The sequence below is a fragment of the Chlorocebus sabaeus genome, chromosome 14 (assembly GCF_047675955.1).
Source record: "Chlorocebus sabaeus isolate Y175 chromosome 14, mChlSab1.0.hap1, whole genome shotgun sequence".
NCBI lineage: Eukaryota > Metazoa > Chordata > Mammalia > Primates > Cercopithecidae > Chlorocebus > Chlorocebus sabaeus.
The window spans coordinates 62625309-62650884 of NC_132917.1; the positions used below are offsets into that span (position 1 = coordinate 62625309).

At 37.1% G+C, this 25576-nt stretch overlaps 1 protein-coding gene across 13 annotated transcripts in view; it reads left to right on the forward strand.

The window, feature by feature from the left end:
- EHBP1 (EH domain binding protein 1) overlaps positions 1-25576 on the forward strand; it is a 338942-nt gene that overhangs the window by 104503 nt on the left and 208863 nt on the right. For all 13 annotated transcript variants that reach the window (XM_073023037.1, XM_073023036.1, XM_073023038.1 and 10 more), the window contains one exon: positions 23578-23759. In XM_073023037.1, coding sequence (XP_072879138.1) covers positions 23578-23759 — 182 coding nt within the window. The remainder of the gene's footprint in view (positions 1-23577; positions 23760-25576) is intronic.

Genomic DNA, 25576 nt, shown 5'->3' on the forward strand with positions numbered 1-25576 from the left:
CGTCACAAAAAAAAAAAAAAAAAAAAGGGGGGGGAGAAAGAAGTATCTGTAGAAATTTCAATTCTCTTTCTCTGTAGACTGTTAGATGCAGTCAGTTGTCTGCCTCTTTAGAGATTAGTATACTAGTTGTGGTGGTTTAACAGTGTAGGCTCTGGACATTTCCTACCTGTGTGATTCTGAGAAAGTCGATGAACTTGGCTTTTACCTCAATTTACGTATCAATAAAATGAAGATAATGATACACCTATTTCATAGAACTTTTGTGGATTAACATGTGCTTAGAACAGCGCCAGACACATGGTAAACTGTCATTGTAGTTAGTTGTATTATTTTTTTAATCTGACTTAAGCAGTAGCTAGAGTTACAGAAATTCATGCTGTAGGAAGGCCGGGCGTGGTGGATCACAAGGTCCGGAGATCAAGACTGTCCTGGCTAACACAGTGAAACCCCATCTCTACTAAAAATACAAAAAATTAGCCGGGCGTGATGACAGGTGCCTGTAGTCCCAGCTACTTGGGAGACTGAGGCAGGAGAATGGTGTGAACCGGGAGGTGGAGCTTGCAATGAGCCGAGATTGTGTCATTCTACTCCAGCCTGGGCAACAGAGCAAGACTCCATCTCAAAAAATAATAATAATAACAAAAAAAAAAAGAAATTCATGCTATAGGAAATGTCACATGGTGTCTCTAGTCTTTTCTATATGTGAGACATAGTTTTCAAGCTTTCATATTAAATGCTCTAAAGGAAAGATGTATGATTAGAGTTGGTAGTTTATACAAGTTTTATAGGGAGCTGTGTAGTAGATGTTCCATACAAACCATGTTATTCATAATTATGTGTTGAAAAGGTTCCCTGTAACCGGGTACATTACCTATATGAAATATTAGTAATTTGAAATGTTGAATCTTGCATTTTAACAGTATTTGCTGATTTTTATCTGAAAATATTAATTGGTCTTTATGTTACCTCTTTTTTGCACACTGTATTGTAGAGAATTATACTGTAACTATATATGACTGTTCAGTTTTAAATTTTAATAGTTAATTATGACTTTTAAACTTCAGAAAGTTTAAAATATTTTTATCACCCTGGAGCTGAAAAGTACTTTAAAAATCACCTGCCTACCTTCCTGCTCTTAGGCAATGCTGTGCCTAAGACATCACAGAATGCTATGGTAATTATCTATATGATTTTTTTAATCTAAAGAAAGAAGATCCTACAAATTGCCCTGAAGCAAGCTCAACGCTACCCAGATATTTAAGTATATAATTATACTGGAAACTATGAAGTTGGGGCATTAATATGAGGACCTGAATACCTTCTTACCCTCACCTTTGAATTACCTGTAGGGGGAAAACAACTCTTTAAAAAACAACCTAATCCACTTGGTTCAAAAGCAAGTAAATATCTGTGAAAACTGTTCTATGTCACTAGAATATGAAAGTTCAAGAAAAAAAGCATGTACTCTAACAATGGTGTTTTATCTATATTCTTCAGGTAGTTTTGGAGTTGGCCATATGAGCTGCTAGAATATCTACCTGGAGGAGGAGATGAAATGTTCCATGTGGCCACCATGTCTCCTTTAGAGACTGTCACATTCAAATTCAAGCATTATATTGACCACATTAAAAGTACTCACGTGGTAGAAAGCAAAGGTACTGTTTCGTCACCTAAGGGTGAAAACGTGCTGTCTGGAACTTAGAAAAACTCAAATATTCAACAGTTTTTTTGCCAGTCATGCCCAGCCTATAATTGGGTCTTTCATCTCCGCCTCTTTGCACAAACTGAATGTCCCTTGTCCTTTTTTGTAGTGATGGCAGTGATGATGCTTGAATTTTGAAGCCATAAATGTGATGTGTTAACCCTAAATGGTCCTCATGTATAGGGGTGTCCTTGAAAAAAATCTCATCTACCTCATGATTTAATATGAGACAGTGTCTCTGGCAGTAGATAACCCAGCTTTTCTTTCTTTCTTTAATGTTACTTGTAACAAAATCTTTAGTCACCAAATCTATAGTGACTCTTTAAAGAATGTTAATATCAGAAAGGTTTTTTGTTTTCTTTTTTAGTGGTGAGAGGGCAGTGGTTTTTAGTTGCCTAGGATAAAAAATTCCAGGACTCTATCCTAAGAAATGCTGGTTAAATAATTATAAAGATCATTGGATTGTGTTTTATATTTGGCAGTTGTCTGGAGACTATATAAACTGTATCACTGGGGGAAAAAAATAATGGATGTAGTTGTTGTGAAGCAACCTAAAACAAGGTGGTCATTTACAGATCTTAGGGTTTTTATTCTGTTTTGTTTTTGGCAAGAGAGGTGGTCAATGAAGCATTTGAAGGTGTTTCTCTGCAACCTTACTAACAGATTGTAAAGAAATGACCATATCCTGCCACATACAGATGTTTTTCAAACAGATGTTAGTATGAAGACACAAAACAGTGTATTACAACCTGTTCTTTAATGTCTGTGAAAGAAGCTTTGAGCTCGCTTTCATTTTAGGCATACCAACCATCACCCGAACTAGATGAGATCCACAGCATTCACAAGGTCACTTTCAGTTATCCTTTTAGTCAACACTGGACAACAAGAAATGCTTCCAAACCAATGACTAGTTAGTTACAGGACTGTTAAGGAATCAACACTGGGCACCATCTCTAAGAGAAAACTTACAGACCTTGTTGGATTTTTATATCCTGTTTTTTCAAAGGTGGAGAATGACTATAAAATATTTTATCTAATTCACAATTTTTTGATAATGTATTTTAATTTTACCAATGAAGGCCCATTTCTAACATTCATCTTGTTAACCACTAAGCTATTCATTTTACCAATAAACTTCACTTCTGGTATTCACTATGCAAATTACTGATGTCTCAAGTGTTGATCACGATATGGATAAAAGAAGTGCTTGTGGTCGTTGCTTCTGGAGTATAGCTGTCTGATACAGTGCTCCCTTAACATGGCTCCTCAATTAGGACAACTGACTGCCCCTGGAGTTTGAAGTTTAACTAACTGATACATTTATATCGATCACACCATCTATACTGAAGTGTTATAAGTATATTATAGACATCATGACAGGACTGTTGCTAAACACTTGAAATGGTGGGAATAATGTAATACATACCTTCTTTCAGGCGGTTATGTGTTTAAATTTTTTTCAAAATGCTTTTGATCAACTCATTTAAAAATACGTGCGTTCAGTTCAATTATTTATTGATACTTTTCATGAGATAATTCAAGAGCTAGATCTGTCTTTTAATTTTTTTATACAACTCTTAGTAAATTTATTACAAATACTTAAAATCATGCTTACATGTCTGTAATTAAGTAGCATAATTAAACCAAATTTTGTTATTTATAGCCATTTCTGTTTCATAGAGTTCATGTTTAAATTTCACAAGCAAATTGGTTAGTTGTATATTTCTTAACTAGAGACCAATTTCACTCATTATCTTTATAGAATAAAATTTGTACATTCATTCACCAATTTATTAAGCATCTGCCATGTGCTGAGAATTGTACTAAACTCAGATATAATCCCCAAACTTTAGTGTGCATTGAACTCATCTTGAGAATTTGTTAAATTGAAAGTGAAATGTAGAACTCTGCCTTTTAACAAATATCCCAGGTGCTGCTGATGCAGATGGTCACAGGCTATACTCTGAGGAACACAGCCCAAGAGATAACTGTTTAACCATTCTGAACACCTTCCTAGAAAAGGCTAACAGCCTGAGGAGGCAAACAAGAAAACAGAACTAATAACTGATATCATGTAGGATCAGGTGCAATGAATTCTAACTCTGGCTGAGGAACTTTTTAGAATATTTGATACCTTAACCCATGGTTCTCAATGAATGTAGTGGTGGGTAGAGTGTGGAACATTTTTTTCCCCCAGGTAACATTTGCCAATGTCTGGAGATGTTTTTGAGAGTCATGTCTTGCTGGGGGAGGGGCAGGGTGTGCTACTGGCATCTAGTGGGTAGAGGCCAGAGATGCAGCTAAACACTCTGTGATGCATAGTAAAGCTTCTCACAACAAAGAGGAATTTAGTCCAAAATACCAGTAGTGCCACTGTTGAGAAATCTTGTCTTAGCTTATTTTTCTCCCTCTGACCTTAATGTCTGTTGTTCCCCTTACCCGTACACACATAGTTTTGAGAAAAGTTACACAAGTTTTAAATAGGAATAAATGATGTTTAGTATGAATAGATGATTATTATAAAAGATATAAACAATAAAAAATATTCTCCCTCAGCCATGCAGTCCTAGACATTTTAAACTCCCAGAATGAAAGTTCTCCCTCACCCACACAGTCCTAGACATTTTAAAATGATATTACACATACATACGTGTATTTAAAGGTTGTTAGGTTTCTGTTTTGTTCTTAAATAAGATCATACTTTTTTTTCTTTCTTTCTTTCTTTCTTTTTTTTTTTTTTTTTTTTTTTTTTTTTTTTGAGATAGAGTCTTCCTCTGTTGCCCAGGCTGGAGTGCAGTGGCTCAATCTTGGCTCACTGCAAACTTGGCCTCCCAGGTTCAAGAAATTGTCCTGCCTCAACCTCCCCAGTAGCTGGGATTACAGGTGTGTGCCACCACTCCCAACTAATTTTTGTATTTTTAGTAGAGACAGGGTTTCGCCATGTTGGCCAGGCTGGTCTCGAACTCCTGACCTCAGGTGATCCACCTGCCTCGGCCTCCCAAAGTGCTGGGATTACAGTCATGAGCCACTGCACCTGGCTATAGAGATCATACTTAACATGTTGTTTTGTGACTTGCTTTTCTTCCTTCACAGTGTACAATTGCTGCACAGTGAGTACCACATTAGAGTACAGATGTATGTACCATAATGATTTAACAATTCTTCTGCAGGTGGATGTTAAGATTGTTTCTAGTTTACTTGATAGTGTTATGAATAGCACTGCATTGGGCACAGAGTGAGACCCTGTCTCAAGAAAGAAAAAAAAAATATGCACATGTGCATGATAGATTCCCAGAATGGAACTGTTCAGTCAAAAGGGACAGTTATTTTATTTTGATAGTTTTATTGCTGAAAGAATATCCCCATAACAGGCTATAACTGTTTATGTTCCCACCAACAGTGATTGAAATGCCTGTTTTTCACACCCTCAGCGATGCTAGCTATTACATTTCTTAATTTTTGTCATTTTGATGGGTGAAAATGCTATGTAGTAATTATAATATCATTATATCTCATCATTATAATTTTATTTCCCTGATAATTAGTGATGTTGAGCATCTTGTTATATGTTTATTAGCCATGTATGTTTTTCTGTGAATTGTTCATGCATAGCCATTGCCAACTTTCAATTGAAATAACTGCATTTTTTGTACTAATTTGTAGATCCTTATGTGTTCTGTACATTGCTTGTTATATATCTTGCAGATATTTTCACCCTGTCATTTTTTTAGCATTGCAAATAGTGCCTTTCATCACACAGCAAGCTTTTAGTATTTATACGTTCAAATTTGTGTCTTTTATGCGGTACGGTGTAGTGGATAAATGTACAAGTTGTAGAGCCAGATTGCCTGTGTTAAGATTTCAGTTCCTCCGCTCACTAGCAATGTAACCTTAGGCAAGGTTTGTAATAGCTTTGTGCCCAGTTTTCTATCTTTAAAATGGGAGTAGTAATAGTATCTACTTCCTAGGATTGTTTTGAGGAACAAATGAGATATTACAGTAAAGCACTTAGACTACTGCCTGGCAACTAGTAAGTGCTCTATAAAAAGTAGCTTCTATTGTTATTTCATCTGGTTTTGTGCCTTATTTAGGAAGATCTTCTATGTCTCAAAAACGTAAAGATGTGTCACCACAGAAAAGAAATTCGGCACAATTTTATCAGCGCATGGGATGCATTCGGGGGAGGGACAGTTGATTTTCCTCATGTGGAATCATCAGAGGCAATACTGCAAAGAGCTTTGCTATATTAAAGAGTTTGAGCTTGATCATGGAAGCAGAGAAAAAAACCTTGACAAATCACAAGCTAGAAAGATTGTATAAAAGATTCCTACACTTCTCAATTCATGATGGAAGGAAAAGATTGTTCAGTAAATGATACTGGGACTATTTGGGAAAAAATTAGCTCCTCACCTCACTACAAAAGGAATTATAAGTGGATGAGAAAGTTCATTGAAGAAAATCAAATAATCGAAACCAAAAGAGAATAGAAGTGAATATTTATTAAATCAGTGGGTAAAGAACAACAGGTCCGTGACCTGTTAAGAACCAGGCTGCACAGCAGGAGGTGAGTGGTGGGCAAGCAAGCTTTAACTCCTGAGCTCTGCCTCCTGTCAAATCAGTGGTGGCATTAGATTCTCATAGGAGTGTGAACTCTATGGTGAGCTGTGCATGCAAGGGATCTAGGTTGCTAGCTCCTTATGAGAATCTAATGCCTGATGATCAGAGGTGGAACAGTTTCATCCTGAAACCATCCCCTGTCCTCCACCCTAGCCCTGGTCCTGGAAAAATTGTTTCCTTGAAACTGGTCCCTGGTGTCAGAAAGATTGAGGACAGCTTTTCTAGAGGACAAATGGTAGTCATATAAAAAAAGTTTTTAAAGTATACATGTTTTGGATCCATTTATTTGACCAAAAGAAATTTATGTTAATGAAGTAATTTAGGATCAATGTAAAGACTAAGAGTTTTTCATCTAGGTATCTCTTATGAAAAATTGAAAACAACCCAAATGTCCAAAAATATGGGATTAGTTAAATTATGTCCATAAAATAGAATATTGCCATTCTAAATTTTATTATGGTGTGGCATTTATTGATACAAAACTATATTCATTATATTTAAAAAGCAGTTTGCAGAAGAGTGTATCCAGTATATGATCCAGTTTCTTAAATACAAATAAAGTAGAAAAACAACAAAATGTAAAAATACACATCTTTGGTGGACTTATGTGTAATCTTGTTCCTTGTTTATGTCTTTGTATTTTCTTTTCCTTTTTTTTTTTTTACAATGAATCTGCATTACTTATGTCTGTATATTTATTTATTTATTTTTTGAAACAGAGTCTCACTATGTCACCCAGGATGGAGGACAGTGGCACAGTCTTGGCTCACTGTAACCTCTTCCTCCAAGGTTCAGGCAATTCTCCCATCTCAGCTTCCTGAGTAGCTGGGACTACGGGTGTACACCACCATACCTGACTAATTGTTTTGTATTTTTATTGGAGACAGGGCTTCACCATGTTGGCCAGGCTGGTCTCAAGCTCCTGACCTCAAACAGTCTACCCGCCTCAGCCTCCCAAAGTGCTGGGATTACAGGTGTGAGCCACTGCACCCAGCCTGTATATTTAAAGTGAGTTTCTTGTAGACAATATAAAGTTGGGTCTTGTTTTTTGAATCACTCTGACAATCGCTGGTTGCTGCATTTAGAACCTTTATGTTCAAAGTGATCATTGATATCATTGGATTAATGTCTACTTCATTTGTTACTATTTTCTTTTTTTTTTTTTTCTTGAGTCAGGGTCTCACTCTGTCATTTAGGCTGGAGCGCAGTAGCGCAATTGTGGCTCACTGCAGCCTCGACTTTCTGGGCTCAAGTGATCATCCTGTATCAGCCTCCTGAGGAGCTGGGAATACAGACATGTACCACCATGCTTGGCTAATTTTTTAATATTTTTTTTGTAGAGACAGGATCTCACTATGTTGCCCAAGTTGATCTTGAACTCCTAGACTCAAGTGATCCTCTTGTCTTGACCTCCCAAAGTGCTGGGATTGCAGGCATGAGCCACCGTGCCTAGCCTGTTACTATTTTCTAATTGTGGTCCTTGTTCTGTATATCTATTTTTGTCTTCCACCCTTCTGCTTTTTGTGGTTTTTAGTTTGCTTTTGTTTTTTGGTTTTTCTTTTTTCTTTTTTTTTTGTGAGACAGAGTCTTGCTGTGTCACCCAGGTTGGAATACAGTGGCGCAATCACAGTTCACTGCAGCCTCAACCTCTTGGGCTCAACAAATCCTCCCACCTCAGCCTCCTTCGTAGCTGGGACCACAGGCATGCATGACCACATCCCGCTAATTTTTTCATAGAGAGGTTATCTCTGTATGTTGCCTAGCTGATCTTGAACTCCTGTATTCAAGCAATCTTCTTGCCTCGGCTTCCCAAAGTGTTGGGATTACAGGCATGAGCCACTACACTTGGCTTAATTGAGCATTTTATATGATTCCTCTTTCTTTTCTTAGCTTCTCAGTTAATTGTTAAGATTTTTTTTTTTTAATTTTAGTTTTTTAGTTACCCCAGAGTTTGCAGTCTACAACTAATCCAAGCCCACTTTCAAATAACACCATGCCACTTTACAGGTAGTGGAAGTACCTTTTAATAACACAATAATTCTGTTTTATCTCTCTAGTCTCTTATATCATTGCTGCCATTCTTTTTACTTATATATAAGCATACAAAAACATTTATAGTCACCCCTCAGTATCTGCAGGGATTGGTTCCAGGACCCCTTGCAGAACCCACAGATATGAAAAGTTGGCAGTCCTTATATGTGAGTTTTCTATCCTGCAAATACTGTATATTCAATTTGCATTTTGTTGCAAATATGGAACCCACTGACACTGAGGGCTGACTATATTTACTGAAAAAATTTGTGTATAAGTGGATCCACGCAGTTCAAATCTGTGTTGTTCATGGGACAATTATATATACGGATAACCATACATAATTTATACAGTGTTGCAATTATTACTTTACACAAACTGTTATCTATTGGATCAGTTAAGAGTAAGAAAAAAAGGCCGGGCCTGGTGGCTCATGCCTGTTGTCTCAGCACTTTGGGAGACCGAGGCAGGCGGATCACCTGAGGTTGGGAGTTCGAGACCAGCCTGACCAACACGGAGAAACCCCGTCTCTACTAAAAATACAAAATTAGCCAGGTGTGGTGGCACATGCCTGCAATCCCAGCTACTTGGGAGGCTGAGGCAGGAGAATCGCTTGAACCCAGGAGGCTGAGGTTGCAGTGAGCCGAGTGGCACTATTGCACTCCAGCCTGGGCAACAAGAGCGAAACTCTGCCTCAAAAAGAAAAAAGAAAAAGAAAAATGTTAATTTTATCTTCATTTATTCCTCCTTTGGTGCTCTTCCTTTCTTTACATAGATTTTACTTTCTAACCTGTTATTTTTTCTTCTCTCTAAAGAACTTCTTTTAACATTTCTTGCAAAGCAGATCTACTGGCAACAAAATATCTCAATTTTTGTTTGTCTGAGAAAGTCTTTATTTCTCCTTGACTTTTGAAGAGTAAATTCACAGGTACAGAATTCTAGGTTGGTGGGTTTTTTCTCTTAAAACTTTAAAATATTTCACTCCACATCACTCCACACTTGTTTACATGGTTTCTGAGAAGTGGGAAGTAATTATTATATTTGTTTCTCTATAGGTAAGGTATTTATTTCTTCTGGCTTCTTTCAAGATATGCCAGACTGGCCAATGAGGCTCAACCCTGTAGTCCCAGCACCTTGGGAGGCCGAAGTGGGAGGATCACTTGAGGCCAGGCGTTTATTCCAACCTGGCCAACAAAGCGAGACCCTGTCTCTAAAAAAAAAAAAAAAGAAAAGTAGATTATATGCCTAGGTGTAGGTTTCTTGGCCTTTATCCTGTTTGGTGTTCTCTGAGCTCTCTAGATCTGTGGTTTGATGTCTGACATTAATTTGGGGGAAATTACAAGTCATTTCAAATATTTTTTTCTGTTCTTTTTTTTTTTTTTTTTTTGTCTGCTTCTGGTATTTCCATTGTGCATATTGACATCTTTTGTAGTTGTCCCACAGTCCTTGGCTACTCTATTTTTTTTTTCCAGTCCTTTTTCTCTTTGCTTTTCATCTTTGAAGGTTTCTATTGTGCTATTCTTGAGATCAGAGACTCTTTGTCCAGCTGTATCTAGACTACTAATAAGCCCATCAAAGGCATTCTTAATTTCTGTTATAGTGTTTTTGATCTCTAGCATTTCTTATTGTTTTTTTCTTAGATTTCCATCATTCTGGTCTTATATGCTGTCTGCTTTATCTGTTAGAGCTCTTAGCATATTAATTATCATTTTAAATTATTGGTCTGATTATTCCCCATGTCTTCCATGTCTGAGTCTGGTTCTTACGCTTGCCCTGTCCCTTCAAACTGTGGGATTTTCTTTTTGGTTTTGTTTTTTTTCTTTTAGTATGCCTGGTAGTTTTTTCTTGACAGCCAGATGTGATTTCCTGGGTGAAAGGAAGTGCTGTAAATAGGCCTTGAGTAATGTGTGGAGGAGGGAAGCATTCTTTATTCCTATGATTAGGTCTCAGTCTTAGAGTTAGCCTTTGCCTCTGTGTTGTGAACTTCATAAGTGTTTCTCAGTATTTTCTTCTCCCTTCTTATGTGGGGCAGGATGGCTACAGTGGGCTGGAGTTGAGTATTTCTCTTTTCCCAGATTAGACTCTGATAAAACCCCAGCAGGTTAGACTCTGGTTAAACAGTTTCTCTTGAGGGCAGACCTTGGTAAGAGCAGAGTAGGCTGGGCACGGTGGCTCATGCCTGTAATCCCAGCACTTTGGGAGGCCAAGGTGGGTAGATCATGAAGTCAGGAGTTCGAGACCAGCCTGCCCAACGTAGTGAAACCCAGTCTCTATTAAAACTACAAAAATTAACCAGGCATGATCGTGTGTGCCTCTAATTTCAGCTACTTGGGAGGCTGAGGCAGGAGAATCACTTGAACCCGGGAGGCAGAGGTTGCAGTGAGCCAAGATCACGCCATTGCACTCCAGCCTGGGCAACAGAGCGAGATTACATCTCAAAAACAAAACAAAACAAAAACAAGAAGAACAGAGTACCCTTGTGTTTTAAAATGGTTCCTTCTCCACTCTCCCCCAGCTGGAAGCCAAAGGGAATTTTCTACTGTAGTTTCTGTGAGAACCTGATCAAGCTCTTGGAAGGAAAACTCACAGAAGCATGGGATTGCCCTGTGACCTCATCTCCCTGGAGTTTTTTTGTTTTTTGTTTTTATAATTTCCATTTTTATTTTAGATTCAAGGGGTACATGTGCAGGTTTGCTGCATGGATAGATTGTGTGTTGCTAAGGTTTAGGGTACAGATCCTGTCACCCAGATAGTGAGCAGAGTACCCAATAGGTAGTTTTTCAACCCACCGCTCTGTCATTCCCACAACTAGTAGTCTGCAGTGTCCATTGTTCCCATCTTTATGTCCATGTTTACTTAAATGTTTAGTTCCCACTGATAAGTGAGTACATGCAGTATTTGGTTTTTGTTCCTTAGGATTTTGGCCTTCAGCTATATCCATGATTTGTCTATACCTAGCCTCTAGAAAATACCTCCAAAAAATTTTTTTTGCTGTCCTATGCAAAACTCAGAAATACCAAAAATACTTTAGACATAAAGATATTCACCACGCCACCCTTTCTAAGAGTGACAAACTCAAAGGGACATACATGTTTAATAATAGGGAATAGTTATGTAAATTTGTGGTAGAGCCATATTACAGAATGATACACAACTTCTAAAATTTAGGTTTACAAAGTTCTAACGTTAAGTTAAAACAATTAGGAGTTTTATAAATGGTATCATGTGAACTATTTTTAAAAGACTAGAGAAAATATCTCAAAATATGTACAGTGGTATTAGCAAGTTGGTAAAGTTTTAAGGGATTCTTTTTTGTACTTCTCTGTATATTTATAATTTTCTGTGGTGATTTTTCTCATGTAATCAGAAAGAAAGTATAGCATTTAAAAAAAAAGATGATCTTCCTTACAGAATCACAGAAGATGAAACCGAGGTGTGTATGAGACTAGAGAAAGGGAGACAAGTCCAGAGGCTTTAGCAGTAGTGTGCTCACAGATGATGGGGCTTGCTTGAATTTAGGGAGAAGTGACAGTGGAGATGGGTGGAAGAGTCCAGATTCTGGAGAGATTTAGCAGTTAGAGTCAACTTGTTTTGATGAGTCTTGAGATTGAGAGGCTTGATGGTTGGCAATATAATTCACTAAGATGAGAAACTAAGAGGAGAAACAGCTTAAGGAGTGGAGATGAGTTCAGTTTGGCTATGTTGAGTTTGTAATGTGGGTAAAATGGACAGAGGGCACTTGGATGCTTATATCCAGAGCTCAGGAATAGGTCTGTCTAGTCTTGAAGATTTAGGAGTCATTATCAGCACATGCATTCAAGTCCAGGCCATGGAACATGTAATCCTTGGGTACTAGGTCTTTTTTAAACTAACAGATTATTATATTTATCTCAGAACATTTAATGGAAACTAAGTTTAAAATCTGCTAGTTTTGTTTCTTGTTTAAGGTTAAATAAACAACTGCATAAAATAGTATGACTAAACTTTTTGTTGCTTTCTTTAGGGTTACAGGGGAAAGGATTCATATAAACTGCCCTTACCAACTTTATAGTCAACTTGAGGTTAGGATTACTTTAATAATTTTTTTGTTTTCAATTTGGACATTCTACAACCCATTTAGACCTTTGACCTAAACACTTTAAATTGTATTTTAATGTAATCTGTAGTTTCCTTCTAAGAAGGTTGAGGATTTTTATTTGGAATTTTAAAGGCATAAGTTAGATTTTATTCTAAAATCAATATAATTTTTATAATGTTTATGAGTGTATATCTGAACCAATTTTTAATGTTGATTCTTTCTCTTTTACATTTGTGCTACCAAACTCTCTTCCATCCGACCATCTAAGTTGGTTATTTTAGCTGATATGGTTTCTAATTAAGTCTTTTTGGTTGAGAGAGCTCCCTGTGGCATGTCTGCTTTAGCATTTAATTGCTCCATGGACTCTAAATTAAATTTTATAGTATTCCATTTTGGTCTGCTGATGAAGCAGAGATGTTTTCAGCATGGCCTGAGAAATGTGGTACTTGTGACAGCTTGGAGGACCAGCATCACAATTTTGAAAAGTAAGAACTGTTTAACTTATAGATTGACTTTTTATTATTTGACAGTAAAATTTAAAGTGTTACCACAGAGTTAAATGAGAGAATGCCAGGCCCATAATAGGCTCTTATTAATTATTTATAGAATAATACAAAAATCATTGGTCTTGATAGTATAGCATATCAAATTATTTTGTTTCAGAAATAGCAAAGTCTTGAGAGTTTTTAGGTTGAAGTTGAATGAACAGTACTGGCAAATAAATTTTATAACTGCTCGATACAGCATAAGGTGTTCTTGCATTGGGGTGACAAGTTGGATTTAAAAACTTCTAAGGTCTCTTCTAATGATTTTGATTCTTGAGTCAGTAGAGAAAGTGGATATTTACAAAAATAATTGGGTGTTTGAATTCTTTACATTTTGAAATAATTCACATAATCATGAGACAGAGAAGATCTGATCACTGATACTTTTAAGTCCAGTGCTGTGATTTGAATGTGTCCCCCAAAGTTCTTGTATTGGAAATGTAATCCCCAATGCAACAGTGTTGAGAGGAGAGAACTTTAAGAGGTGATTAGATCGTGAGAGCTCTACCCTCATGAACGGATTAATGTTATTATGGGAGTAGGTTCTTTATTGTGAGAGTGGGTTTGTTATAAAAATGAGTTTAGCCCTCTCTTTCTCTTGCTCTCATGCTTGCTTTTGGTTTTGACAAGCTCTCTTGCCCTTCCACCTTTTACCTTGGGATAATGCAGCAAGAAACCCCTCACCAGATGCTGGCTCCTTGAGTTGGTCTTTTTAGGCTCTAGAACTGTGAGCCAACTAAGTTTTTTTTCTTAATAAATTACCCAGTCTCTGATACTCTGTTACAGCAGCAAAAAATGGACTAAGACAGAAAATTGGTACTGAGAAGTGAGATTGTTGCTATAACAAAAACACTTGAAAATGTGAAAGTGGTTTTGAAGCTTGGTGAAAGGTAGAGGCTGGAAGAATTTGGTGAAGCAGGCTAGAAAATGCCTAGATTCCTATGAATTAGAGCATTGAGGGTAGTTTGGTGAGGGCTTAGAAGAATGCAAGAGCTGTAGGGAAAGTCTAGCTCTTTTCAGAGGTTATTTCAGTTGTCATTAGGGTGCCAGTAGAAATATGGACAGTAAAGGCTATTCTGAGGAGGTCTCAGAGGGAAATGAGGAAGAAGGTATTGGAACCTGGAATACAGACAGTCCTTATTATGAACTTGCGAAGAATTTGGCTAAATTATGTCTGTGTCCAAGGGCTTTATGGAAGGTAAAATTTAAGAGTAATAAACTAGGATATCTGGTGGAAGAAATAACTAAGCAAAATATTCCAGGAGATGCATGGATACTTTTCACTACATGTAGTGAGATGTGAGTGGAGAGAAATTATTTAAAGGCAGATTTATAATTAAAAGAAAAGCAGAACACAAAAAGTTGGAAAATTCATAGCCTGACCATTTGAAGAGTGAAAAGGCATCTTTAGGAGAGCAAACTAAGGGTTTAGCTAAGCAACCACTTACTAAAGAGATTAGTACATTTGCTAAAGAGAGTACAACTAGAAGGGAGCCAGGTGCTATTCATCAAGACAATGAGAGAATAACCCCACAAGCAGTTTGATTTTCCAGGCTGCCTGTCCCATCACAGGCTTAGAACTCTAGGAGGGTAGAATGACTTCAGGAGATGGGCCTGGGGTGCCCTCAACAGGCTTACTGCCCAGGGCCACCTCAGTACTCTGTTTCCTGAATTCCAGCTCAGTGGTTTTTAGCCACCCCAGCATGGCTGTTGTTCAAGCAGGCCAAGGTACTGCTTGTGCTGCAGCTCTGCAGGACTCAATTGGTAGGCCTTGGTGGCATCCATGTGATGTTAAGTCTGCAGGCCTGTAAGAATGCAAAAACGTTGGGGGCATGGATACCTCTACCTAGATTTCAAAGGATGTCGTGGATAGCTTGGGGGCCCAGGAAGAAACTTGTTCCAGAGGTGAAGTCACCACAGAGAGTCCCCACTAGGGCAGTGTCTAGTGGAACCATGGGAGCAAGATTACAGCAGAGAGTCCTCACCAAGGTGATACTTACTGGAGCTGTGGGAATGAGGCCACCTGAGATACCCCAAAACTGTGAGCTACCACTGTGCAACTCCAGCCTGGGAAAGCTGCAGGCATGAAACTCCAACCCATCAGAGCTGCTGGGTGGACTGAGTCCAGCAGAGCCATAGGGGCAGGGTTGCCTGAGGGCTGTCCCTGTGGCTTTGCTCATGTGCCCCAATGTGCCTAGGATGTGGGATGTGGAGCCCAAAGCGATCATTCTTCAGCTTTAGGACTTAATGTTGTTTTCCCTGTTGGGTTTTAGACTTTCTTGAAACTAGTTACTCCTTTCTTTTTGCCTGTTTCTCTCTTTTGGAATGGGAATGTCTATCCTGTGTCTGTCCCACCATTATATTTTGGAAGTAGATGACTTGTTTAATTTCACAGGTTCACAACTGGAGTGGAATTTGCCTTATAGTGAATCATGCCTTGAGTCTCACCAATATCTGCTTTAGATGAGACTCTATACTTGGACTTTTGAATTAGTGCTGGAATCGGTTAAGACTTTAGGGTTATTGGGATGGAATGAATGTATTTTGCGTGTGAGAAAGACATGAATTTTGGGGGCTGTGAAGGAATGCTGTGGTTTGAATGTGTCCTCCAAAGTTCATGTGTTGGAAAAGTAATCCCCAGTACAACAGTGTTGAGAGGTGGGAACTGTATGAGGTGATAAGATCTTGAGTCCTCTGCCTTTATGAATGCATTAATTTCACCATCTTGAGAGCATGTTCTTTATTGGGAGAGTGGGTTGGCTATAAAAGCAAGTTTGGTCCCTTATTGCCTGCTGTTTTGTCATTTGGCCTTCTGCCATGGGATGACACAGCAAGAAGATTCTCACAAGATCCCGGCCCCTTGACATTGGACTTTCTGCCCTCCAGAGCTGTGAGAAATAAATTCATTTTCTTTGTGAATTACCAGTCTCTGGTATTCTGTTATAGTAGCACAAAATGGATTAACACAGCCAGTGTTGATCTACTTACATGTTCTTAGAATGCCATTAAGAATTGTGTTGCCCATCATTTCATTTTGTGGTACCCTGATTCAGTAGTACTCAGAACAGAACTTAAGAGTTCTGATGGATAACGGCATGAACAGAATCAGGCACTAGACTGAGACTCTAGAAGGGTGTGGTGCTGCAAGCAGTGATTTATTATCAGGTACTTACTATTGGTCTATGGTGATGTTAAGGCATAGCATCTAAACCGACAGAACGACAAAGGCATGACATGTTGCATTGGTAATCATAGGTCCACATCTAGAGAATTCCAATAAAATAAATTTGAAACAATACTACATTGAAGACTTTAGGTCAAAGTGGGACAGGTGAACTTTGTTGTGATGGTTGTTTATAAAAATGCTCAATTCTGTTCTTATCAAATTTAAATGAAGAATTCTGCTTTTGGAAATGTGATGGGCTAGATAGTATGAATAATCCATATTGGAAAATAGCACAAAATAGGTAAAATATGAAAAAAATCTTTTAAAATGCATCCCTGAAATGGCACTTATAGATTCTATCCAAAGACATAAAACATTAATAGTAATAACTGAAAGGGGAAGTCCAGAAGATAAGGATTCATCATAGCTTTCCCACTGAAGGTTTCTATTGAACCTATGATTAACTGCTTTTACCTCTCCATGGAGATGTAGAAAAAGTCTAGCATCTCCCATTTCTCCAAGGTAGAAGATCTAATAAGACCCCCTTGTTGCATAAAGCTAAGATCCCAGATTTGTACTATCACTGTAAGGATGAAGAAGAAATAAACTTACTGTATAGAAATGAATGAGAAAATCTGCCACTTCTATTCTTAGCATTAGTTGGTCAAGGCAATATCACCCTTGAAAATTTATTACCAGGAGCTAGCCCTCACATGGGTTTCATTTAAGACTGTTCTTGATGTTGTGGTAAAATTTTTAATTTCATTAAATTTCAACACTAGAGTATTAGTCTTTTTAATATGCCCTGTGACAAAGTGAAAAGTATGCATAAAGAAATTATGCTGCATTGCGAAGGACAAAGTTATTCAAGAAAAAGCACTTATGAGATTATTTGAGCTTTGAAGTAGCCACTTTTCCTGGAACACCACTTTTTACTTGAAAAAACTAACTGTGGTTATTCACCCTTGGGTATTTGGCAAATATTTTATTGAAACAGAGCAAAGTGAGCCTGCCACTTAAAGGTAGGCAACTGAAATTATATGTCAGTGACAAAATTTGAGCTTTCAATTGAAAATTAGAGACCTTGCGATTGATAGTTTCCCAATGCTTGAAGATTTTTCTGATGGAATTGGTGAAGATACAAACATATGTGATTTTTTGGGGGTATTATATGTTGCAATGTGTCAATATCTACATGATTCAGAGAATCAATATTTTTCAAATGACTATAATGTTGCAAAGTCATGCCTGGATAAAAGATTCATTCAGTATGCCTGATAGAGCAATGGATTTTAATGTAACAGAGTTTAAAAAGTTCCTTGATAAAGTTTCAGGCTCTGTGTTACCATTAGCCTTTAAGAAACTACTACTTGAGTTTTCGTATACAATCAAATATGAAGACTTGAAATTATCTGAAAAGAGTAATTAAAATACTCCCATATTTTCCAGCTACATATCTGTGTGATACTTGATTTTTTCCTTCATACACTTCAACCAAAACAATCTGTATCACAGATTGAATATAGGACTAGAGATGTCTGTTAAACCAGACATTAAAGAGAGTTTAGAGAGAGATAAAGACATTGAAGAGATTTACAAAAATGTAAAATAGAGACCCTCTTCTTATTACATTATTTTGTATAGAAAGTATATTTATTCTTCATAAAACATGTTAATATATGAACTTGTTATTTTTAAATGAATGAAATATTTTCTAGATTTTTAACTTTTAGTAGAGTAAATATTGGTAGATATAACCCACGTAAACAGAAGCTCTTTGAAGTTCTCAAATAAAGTGTGTAAAGGGTCTTAAGACAAAAACCCTTGAGAACTGTTAGTCTAAACTCTCCAGGTAAAAGCCAGTGATTATCAGACTGTATTAAAATTGTTTTTGGATATATGCTGTTTACAAGAGACAGTCCTAAAATAAGAGGAGGTTAAATGTCAGAAGGAGGAAGAGGAGCCTGTAAAGAATACTGTGGCTTCAGTTAGGGAATAATCTGTGTATGGAGTTGTCATGGATTTAGCTAGTTTAAGACAGGGCTCTTTTCTCGCCTAACTCTCCTAATTCTATAATGTCTCTGGCATCTGATTTGCCCACAGTGCTTTTGGAATAGCTTTCCAAGGTGTTACTGAAGTGGCTCACTGCCTTCACTCCTTTTTCCCCCGACATAAACCAAATGAAGGAATACCTATTTTGCTCCATTTCTCCACACACACAGGGTCCCTTCTACCTGTTTGTGCCCTTTCTGGCTTGGAGAAACCTCTGCCCAGATGTACAAATGGAAACAGACTGTACAGTTCTTGTTACCTCGCATCTTTTTCTCCTGTTTAGGAGAGGTACGATAAAGGAATGTGCAAAAAATCTTGAACAGAAGAAACTAATGATGTAAAGGTACTTTGAAGTGTTATAAGTCCTAGAATTACACTTCATTCACTTAACAAGTATTTATTAAGCAATGGCTGTATGCTGTGGTTCTAGGGCTAGGATAAAGTGGTGAGCAAGGAAACCGTATTTGCATATTTGCTCACGTAAGCTAAGGAGAAAAAGTAAAGGGGAATATGAAATATGTGTATTGGAAGTGTGGTTGAAATTTTAGGTAAGGTGGGTAGAGAAGGCCTCTCTGGGAGAGTGAGTTTTAGTAAAAGACTTGAAGGAAGTGGGTGAGCTAGCCATATAATATCTATGAGAAGAACATTCCTAGTAATGGAAATAGCAAGTGCAGAGCCTCTAAGGGAGACGCATACCTGGTGCATTGGAGAAAGTAAGGAGGCCGGTATATTGGGGCAGAAAAAAAGATAGAGCAATAGCGTAGTCGATAAGATCAAAGAGCAAAGTCAGGAAGCCCTGGTGGTATAGGGCCTATCGGTCCAGTAAGGGCTTTTTGGCTTTTACTCTGGGGCAATTGAAGGCTTTTGAATAGAGGAATGAGATAATCTGGCTTTACCAGGATCATCATAGTTTCTGTGTTGGGTATAATTGCAGGGCAAAAGCAGGAGCAGCAAGATTAGTTTAAAGGATATTGCATTAATCCAGTTGAGAGAAAATACAGTGTCAAGTACATATACAGTGTGCTCAAAATTGTATAAGAGTGTGTGTGTGTTCAGAGGGAGGGGTGGTAAATTGAAAACAGAGGTTTATTATAAGGTTTATTACTGAGAATTTTGCCCAGATTATGAGCGGCTCTTCAGCTCTTTCACTTATTCGTTCCCTGATTCATGCACTTTAGTAAAATATTCCATGATCTCACATTTGAAAATTTCTACTCCTACTTTCCTTATCACATAGAGAATATAATAATTTGGTGCTATAAATGATTTTACATAAAAATGCTCCTGTCATAAAAGTGGACAGCAGTATATACACAGCAGTTAAATATTTTTTAAGTACCCATGGAACATTTGTGAAAAATACAGGTGTACCATGAAAAAACTTTTTAAATGGTATGCCTGTATAGGGCACTAACATGAATGGAACTTGCAGGCTGGAAGTTGCTCTGGTTAAGTCAGTGAGTGAGTGGTGAGTGTACAGTAATGTCCTAGGCCTTCACATTCACTCACCACTCACTCACTGACTTAACCAGAGCAACTTCCAGCCTGCAACTCCATTCATGTTAGTGCCCTATAGGCATGCCATTTAAAAAGTTTTTTAAATGGTACACCTGTATTTTTACTGCACCTTTTCCATGTTTAACTATGTTTAGATACACAAAACTTACCATTGTGTTAGAATTGCATGCAGTATTCAGTACAGTAACATGCTGTACAGGTTTGTAGCCTCAGAGCCATAGGCTATAGCCGAGATTGTGCCACTGCACTCCAGCCTGGGTGACAGAGCGGCACTCCATCTCAAAAAAGCAAAAAAAGCAAACCTGCTTCAACCCATATGTCCATCAACAATAAAATGGATAGATAAATTGTAGAAAGTTCAATTCCTGGATATCCTTGTTAACTTTCTGTCTCATTGATCTGTCTGATGTTGACAGTAGTATGTTAAAGTCTCCCATATCAGTTGAAACTCTCCAGCAGTATAAGAGAGTTTGCGTTGTTTCGCATTCTTATCAACACTTGGTAACGTCCAGCTTTACAAAATATTTGCCAGTCTGAGAGTGTGAAACTGAGGCTTAGATACATGAAGAAATCTGCCAAAGATTAACCAGTGAATAAGTGCTGGTGCCACGTTCGAATCCAGGTTTGTCTGATTCCAACTACAATAGGCTGTATTTCAAAGAAATGGAAATATATAGGCTAAGTCTTTTTCTGACAATGAGAATAGTTACGAAAAATGAGTGACATTTTTAAATTAAAATAATTTTGTGTAATAACTTAGGGGAAGTGTTTCTGAAAATATGATTTTAGATTAACTGGATCAGAATCTCCTGGTACTGGTGGTGTACTTGTGTGGAGGAGGGGATATTACTTTTCAGTAGTCAGATTCCTAAGTCCATCTTTAGGTCTACTAATTTAGGATCTCTAGTGGTGGGATCCAGGCATTAACAGTTTTAATAATGTTTCTTAATTTTGTTTTTGGTTTTTAATAAACTTTAAAGTTTAAGGACCTTTGCTGTAGGGATTTTGAACTAATTTCAAAAATACTGCCAGATGCTCATACAAACAGATATTTAAACATAGGCCCAGAGACAGATATTCAGACAGATATTCAACATTCACTTTTTTATTGACTCTTATCTCCAAACTTTCATTTTCTACTAGTTCCTCTTACTCTTTTTTCTCTCATTCTTGTTCCAACCCACATATGATCTGAAGTAGCATTAGGACCCTGGCAGCAATAATAGTAATTCTCTCTAAACTCTCTCTCCCTGGCTGATCCCTAGTCTGTTTAAGAAGGACTATAGGATCCAAAAGACATACTTGTTTGAGTGCAGTCAGTTATTTCATTCCTCTTATAGAACTGATCATAGCAGTGATGTCCATCTTGGGTGGGTACAGATTTAGACTTCGTGGTTATAAAGAATGAAAATTCATTGAGTTGGGTTAGAGCTGTGAAAGATCCCCATATTTTCCCTCATTACTATTCTTCTTAAAATGTATTTTCTGAGATAGCTAATTTTAAGGAGAGAACAATGTCTGAGCTAGGTGGAGAATTACTATGAACACCACTCAAATTCCTTTTCCTGAAAGGGAGCCATTATATCAAGGACATAGTATATTAAGGACACAGACTCTAGTGAGGTCCTGTGTTAACTAATAGTGGGAATGGATATCATAGACTCAAAAGAGCTCTCTTCTACTTAGCTGACCAGACCTCAGAAAGGGCTCTTTGCATTGTTCCTAAGCAAATAATTGCTTAAGTGGTACAGCTAATTGTATTTAGAATTTAGTAGCTTTTGTTACCTATTGTTTCAAAGACACTGATTTACCAGATGCTTAAAAAACACTTTTTTTTTTGCCATGAACGTGAGTTCAGCAGAAAAATTTTTCTGCATACTTTTTACTCTAAAAAACGGAATTGGCAGAATATGATGCAAAATCTAGACTCTTGCAGAACCATTCTTAAACTAAGTTTTCAAAATTATGCTCATTTCTACATTATCTTAATTTTTATAGCTTATTTTGTTATAAAATTAAATAATTATATCAAGGGATCAATGCCATACTTTGTGAAACAGATTTGTTTAACAAAAACTGAAAATAATATGTGACAGTTTATATCTCATGCTTTCAAAACAGAGGCTTTAAATTCTATATTATATGTGGAAATTGTTAGCTATTCTAAAGGTACAATGAGAGATTATTGTTCATATCATTGTAACAAATTGATACTCTCTGATCGTACTTTTTCATTTTGCTCATTGTCAGAACCTTGGACCTTAATCTTATTCTTTGATTGACAGTAGCGACCAGGGAAAGAACACTTATATTGTTTGGTATAGTCACATCTGTTCAACTTGATTCAGTTGAGGATATTTGCATATTCTTAAGTATTTCTTCTGAGAGGGCTTAAATCCTTCTCAAGTGCTTGATGCATTTTTGAAATTCATTCATAAGGTATCTACATGCACTAATAGTTCTGTATATTATTGCTGTGCATAATCTGACAGATAAGACCACATTTTAAAATAAGGTATTCTTTAGGGACACTACATTACATTTTTACTTGTTCCGTTGGGTAGAAATATCAGGGTTTTTTTTAAAGACTGTTTTAATATTTTGATTAAATTAGTGTATCCTTATTTTAGGCAAATTTTTCAAACATAGAAGAAATAAAGATTTATTAAATAATAGTTCAAAGGTATTAATGGTAGTTTTTCTTACCTTGGTTTGAAAATTGAATAATTTTGTGGAAAATAATTATAGAACTTGAATGGATTTCTGTTTAGACTCCTTGTTTTATAGAGAAGGTTACTGAGACTCAAGTTTTCTGACTTGCCCATGGTCACATAGCTTGAAAGTTAAGATTTAAATTTTGGTCTTAACTCCCGTATCAGTAAACTACAAGAAATAGTGGTACATTATCTCTGATTTATGTTATTTACACATTATCCTACATCTAAAATTTTCCCTTTGCCATAGAACCTGCAGAGATTATGTCTTATTCATCATATCTCCCCAGAATTTACATGATGTCTTGTACAAAGTTAATGCACAACCAGTATTTTGCTGTCCTGTTTTCATTGTTCTCCTAGGCTATTATTCTGTAAAGTATAGTTAAGAAACACGGTAGCTTTAGTAATGGAATGTTAAGTACTTTTAATAGCAAATAGGCTTCATTTTGTGTTCTGTTTCTGATGAATTGGCAATAGCAGTGTTGAGAAGAATTCTTGAGATCTGCTGGAGTCAGTGGTGTCTAGGCATAGGATCAGAAAGCCAACTGTTTCTTTTATGATATATGTGCTTTTATGGGAGAGAGAACTATGGACTCACACAATAAAAAAAAGGCCTGGGGAAGAAATAAGACTCAAATTACAGGATACATAGAATTCAGATATTTTAGACAAAAAAAAAAAAAAAAAAAAAGTAGAATGCCACCAAGGCTGGAAGTTCTATAAGTAATCATAGGCATTTAAAAAGGAGAAATATCATTAGGTTACATTAAATGTAATCAAAGCAAGGAAAACAACTGTTGAGTATTTGTTGATGCCTAGCCCTGTATTGGATCTCTTCTCATAGTAACTCTGGAGTCTTTCTGTCCTAATTTTCATTCCTTGCTTCTCCTTTTCTGGTGTTTAGGGTTGTTCTAATCTTCTCTTGTTTCTGCCTGGGTTACCTCTTTCCAATTGCATATCTGCCTTACTTATAAATATAAAAGCTGTGATACAACTTCATTGTAATTTTATTTAGTCGTTGTGTGATAGGAATTTAATAGGAGAAGGAAGTTTTCAATTATTATTTGATTTATTATTAAAATCGTACTGTAAAATATTTGACTATAAAATAACTCAAAATTACATACTTTTTTTTTTCTTTAATCTTCCAGGAATCCCCTTCTGGTCGAAGGAAAGCTCTTGCTACTAGCAGCATCAATATGAAACAGTATGCAAGCCCTATGCCAACTCAGACTGATGTCAAGTTAAAATTCAAGCCATTATCTAAAAAAGTTGTATCTGCCACTCTTCAGTTTTCATTATCTTGCATCTTCCTGAGGGAAGGAAAAGCCACGTAAGTTTCTTTTGTCAAATAACCTGCCTTACATTGTGTTTCAGTACACCATAGCTTTTGACTCAGTAGACTGGCAACAGTTGAACATCTTACAGCATACCGATCATTTTTGCCATTCTTTGTTTCAGAGGCTGAGTTAAGGGAACTCCTTGTTACTTATAAGTAGTCTCTTTTGACTCCAGAGAATGTACAGTAATATAAAAGTGATCACAGCTGGTTTCAAAATTTAAATTGAATATTTTAGGATATTGTAAGTGTTTTATATTTCAGTGTCTTCAGTGTAGTAGTGTGTACTCTGAAGTACACACAGTTCAATGTGTAGAACTGTTTGATGCAATTGAGACATGAGAGGAACTCAAAACGAAAAGTTTAGGATAAAAGGGATGAAATAATTAAGGGAACTGTTGCCAAATCATATTCCTTGGCTCAACCTTCCAAAAATTATGTAGGAAGGTACAGTTAGAAAATGATGGTAATCATTTTCTTTTCAAAAATCACTTTTTAAGCACTGAGTCAGCATTGCACAAAGATTCCTAGATTCAGTTCTAGTCTCTTCAAAGAGTAAAACTCTAATGTGACAAAATGAGGTGAACATACCTACAAAAGGGGGAAAATAGTAAGATTCACCCTGGTTATTGCATACAATCAAGTCAGGGGTAAGTGAATGTTACGGGTGTTGTGAAAGGGTTCATACCTGAGTGGAGTGGAAGATGAAGAAACAGGAGAAATGGAAATTCTATACCTAGACTTAAAAGGTGAGGGGAAAGAGATAGCTGTGAACATTTTAGCTAATCTGAATCACAGTTCTGAATGTATTTGACCTATTGGAATGTGGTTACTATAATTGGCTGTGTCTACATGACTGATTAGACTGGATTCTGTGCATCAGTCAAATGAGATGTTTGAACACTCATCTACATGTCAACACATGACTTGTTAGATAACAGTAAGCCTCCTCTCTGGAAAGTTGGATTCTAAGCCAGTGTGGTAGGGAGACAGTGCAGAATGGAAGCATCTTAGTCTTTCGTCTCAGAACCTTAAATTATAGACTTAAATACTGAGTAATTAAAAATAAAGTTCTTACCCTGAAGTTTAAGCCAAAATAAAAGGAAAGGAAACATAGGAAGAAGAGAAACAAATTCAGAGAAGATCTTTTGAGGGTGGACTTCCTTCCACTGGGCAAAAGCTGTAAGTGAATCAGCACCATTCATGGGAATCTGGGTGAGAAGAAATTCAGCCAAACCAAATGTCTCAATTTGAATTGAAAAGGAATTCTTTCCGGACACCCTAAACTCCGTCTGTACCTCTTTCTTCTTTGCCTTGTTACCTTCCCCAAAGAAAAATATTCAGGGTTAAAATATGAGGAAATTAAAGTGGTATGAAATTAAGCAAGTTAACTTTTTTTTTTTTTTTTTGGAGACAGAATCTCACTCTGTCACCCCGGCTGGAGTGCAGTGGCACGATCTTGGCTCACTGCAACCTCCACCTCCTGGGTTCAAGCAATTCTCCTGCCTCAGCCTCCTGAGTAACTGGGATTACAGGTGTGCACCACCACACCTGGCTAATTTTTTATATTTTTGGTAGAGGCAGGGTTTCACCATGTTGGCCAGGCTGGTCTCGAACTCTTGACCTTAAGTGATCCGCCCACCTCGGCCTCCCGAAGTGTTGGGATTGCAAGTGTGAACCAGTGCGCCCAACCAGCAAGTTAACATTTTAAGAATGACATTTTGAAATTGTCTCCTGTTGATGAGAGCAATTTGTAAGACATTCACGTAAGGTAATACAACTTTTTTGCTCGTGAAAACTTTGTGTCACTA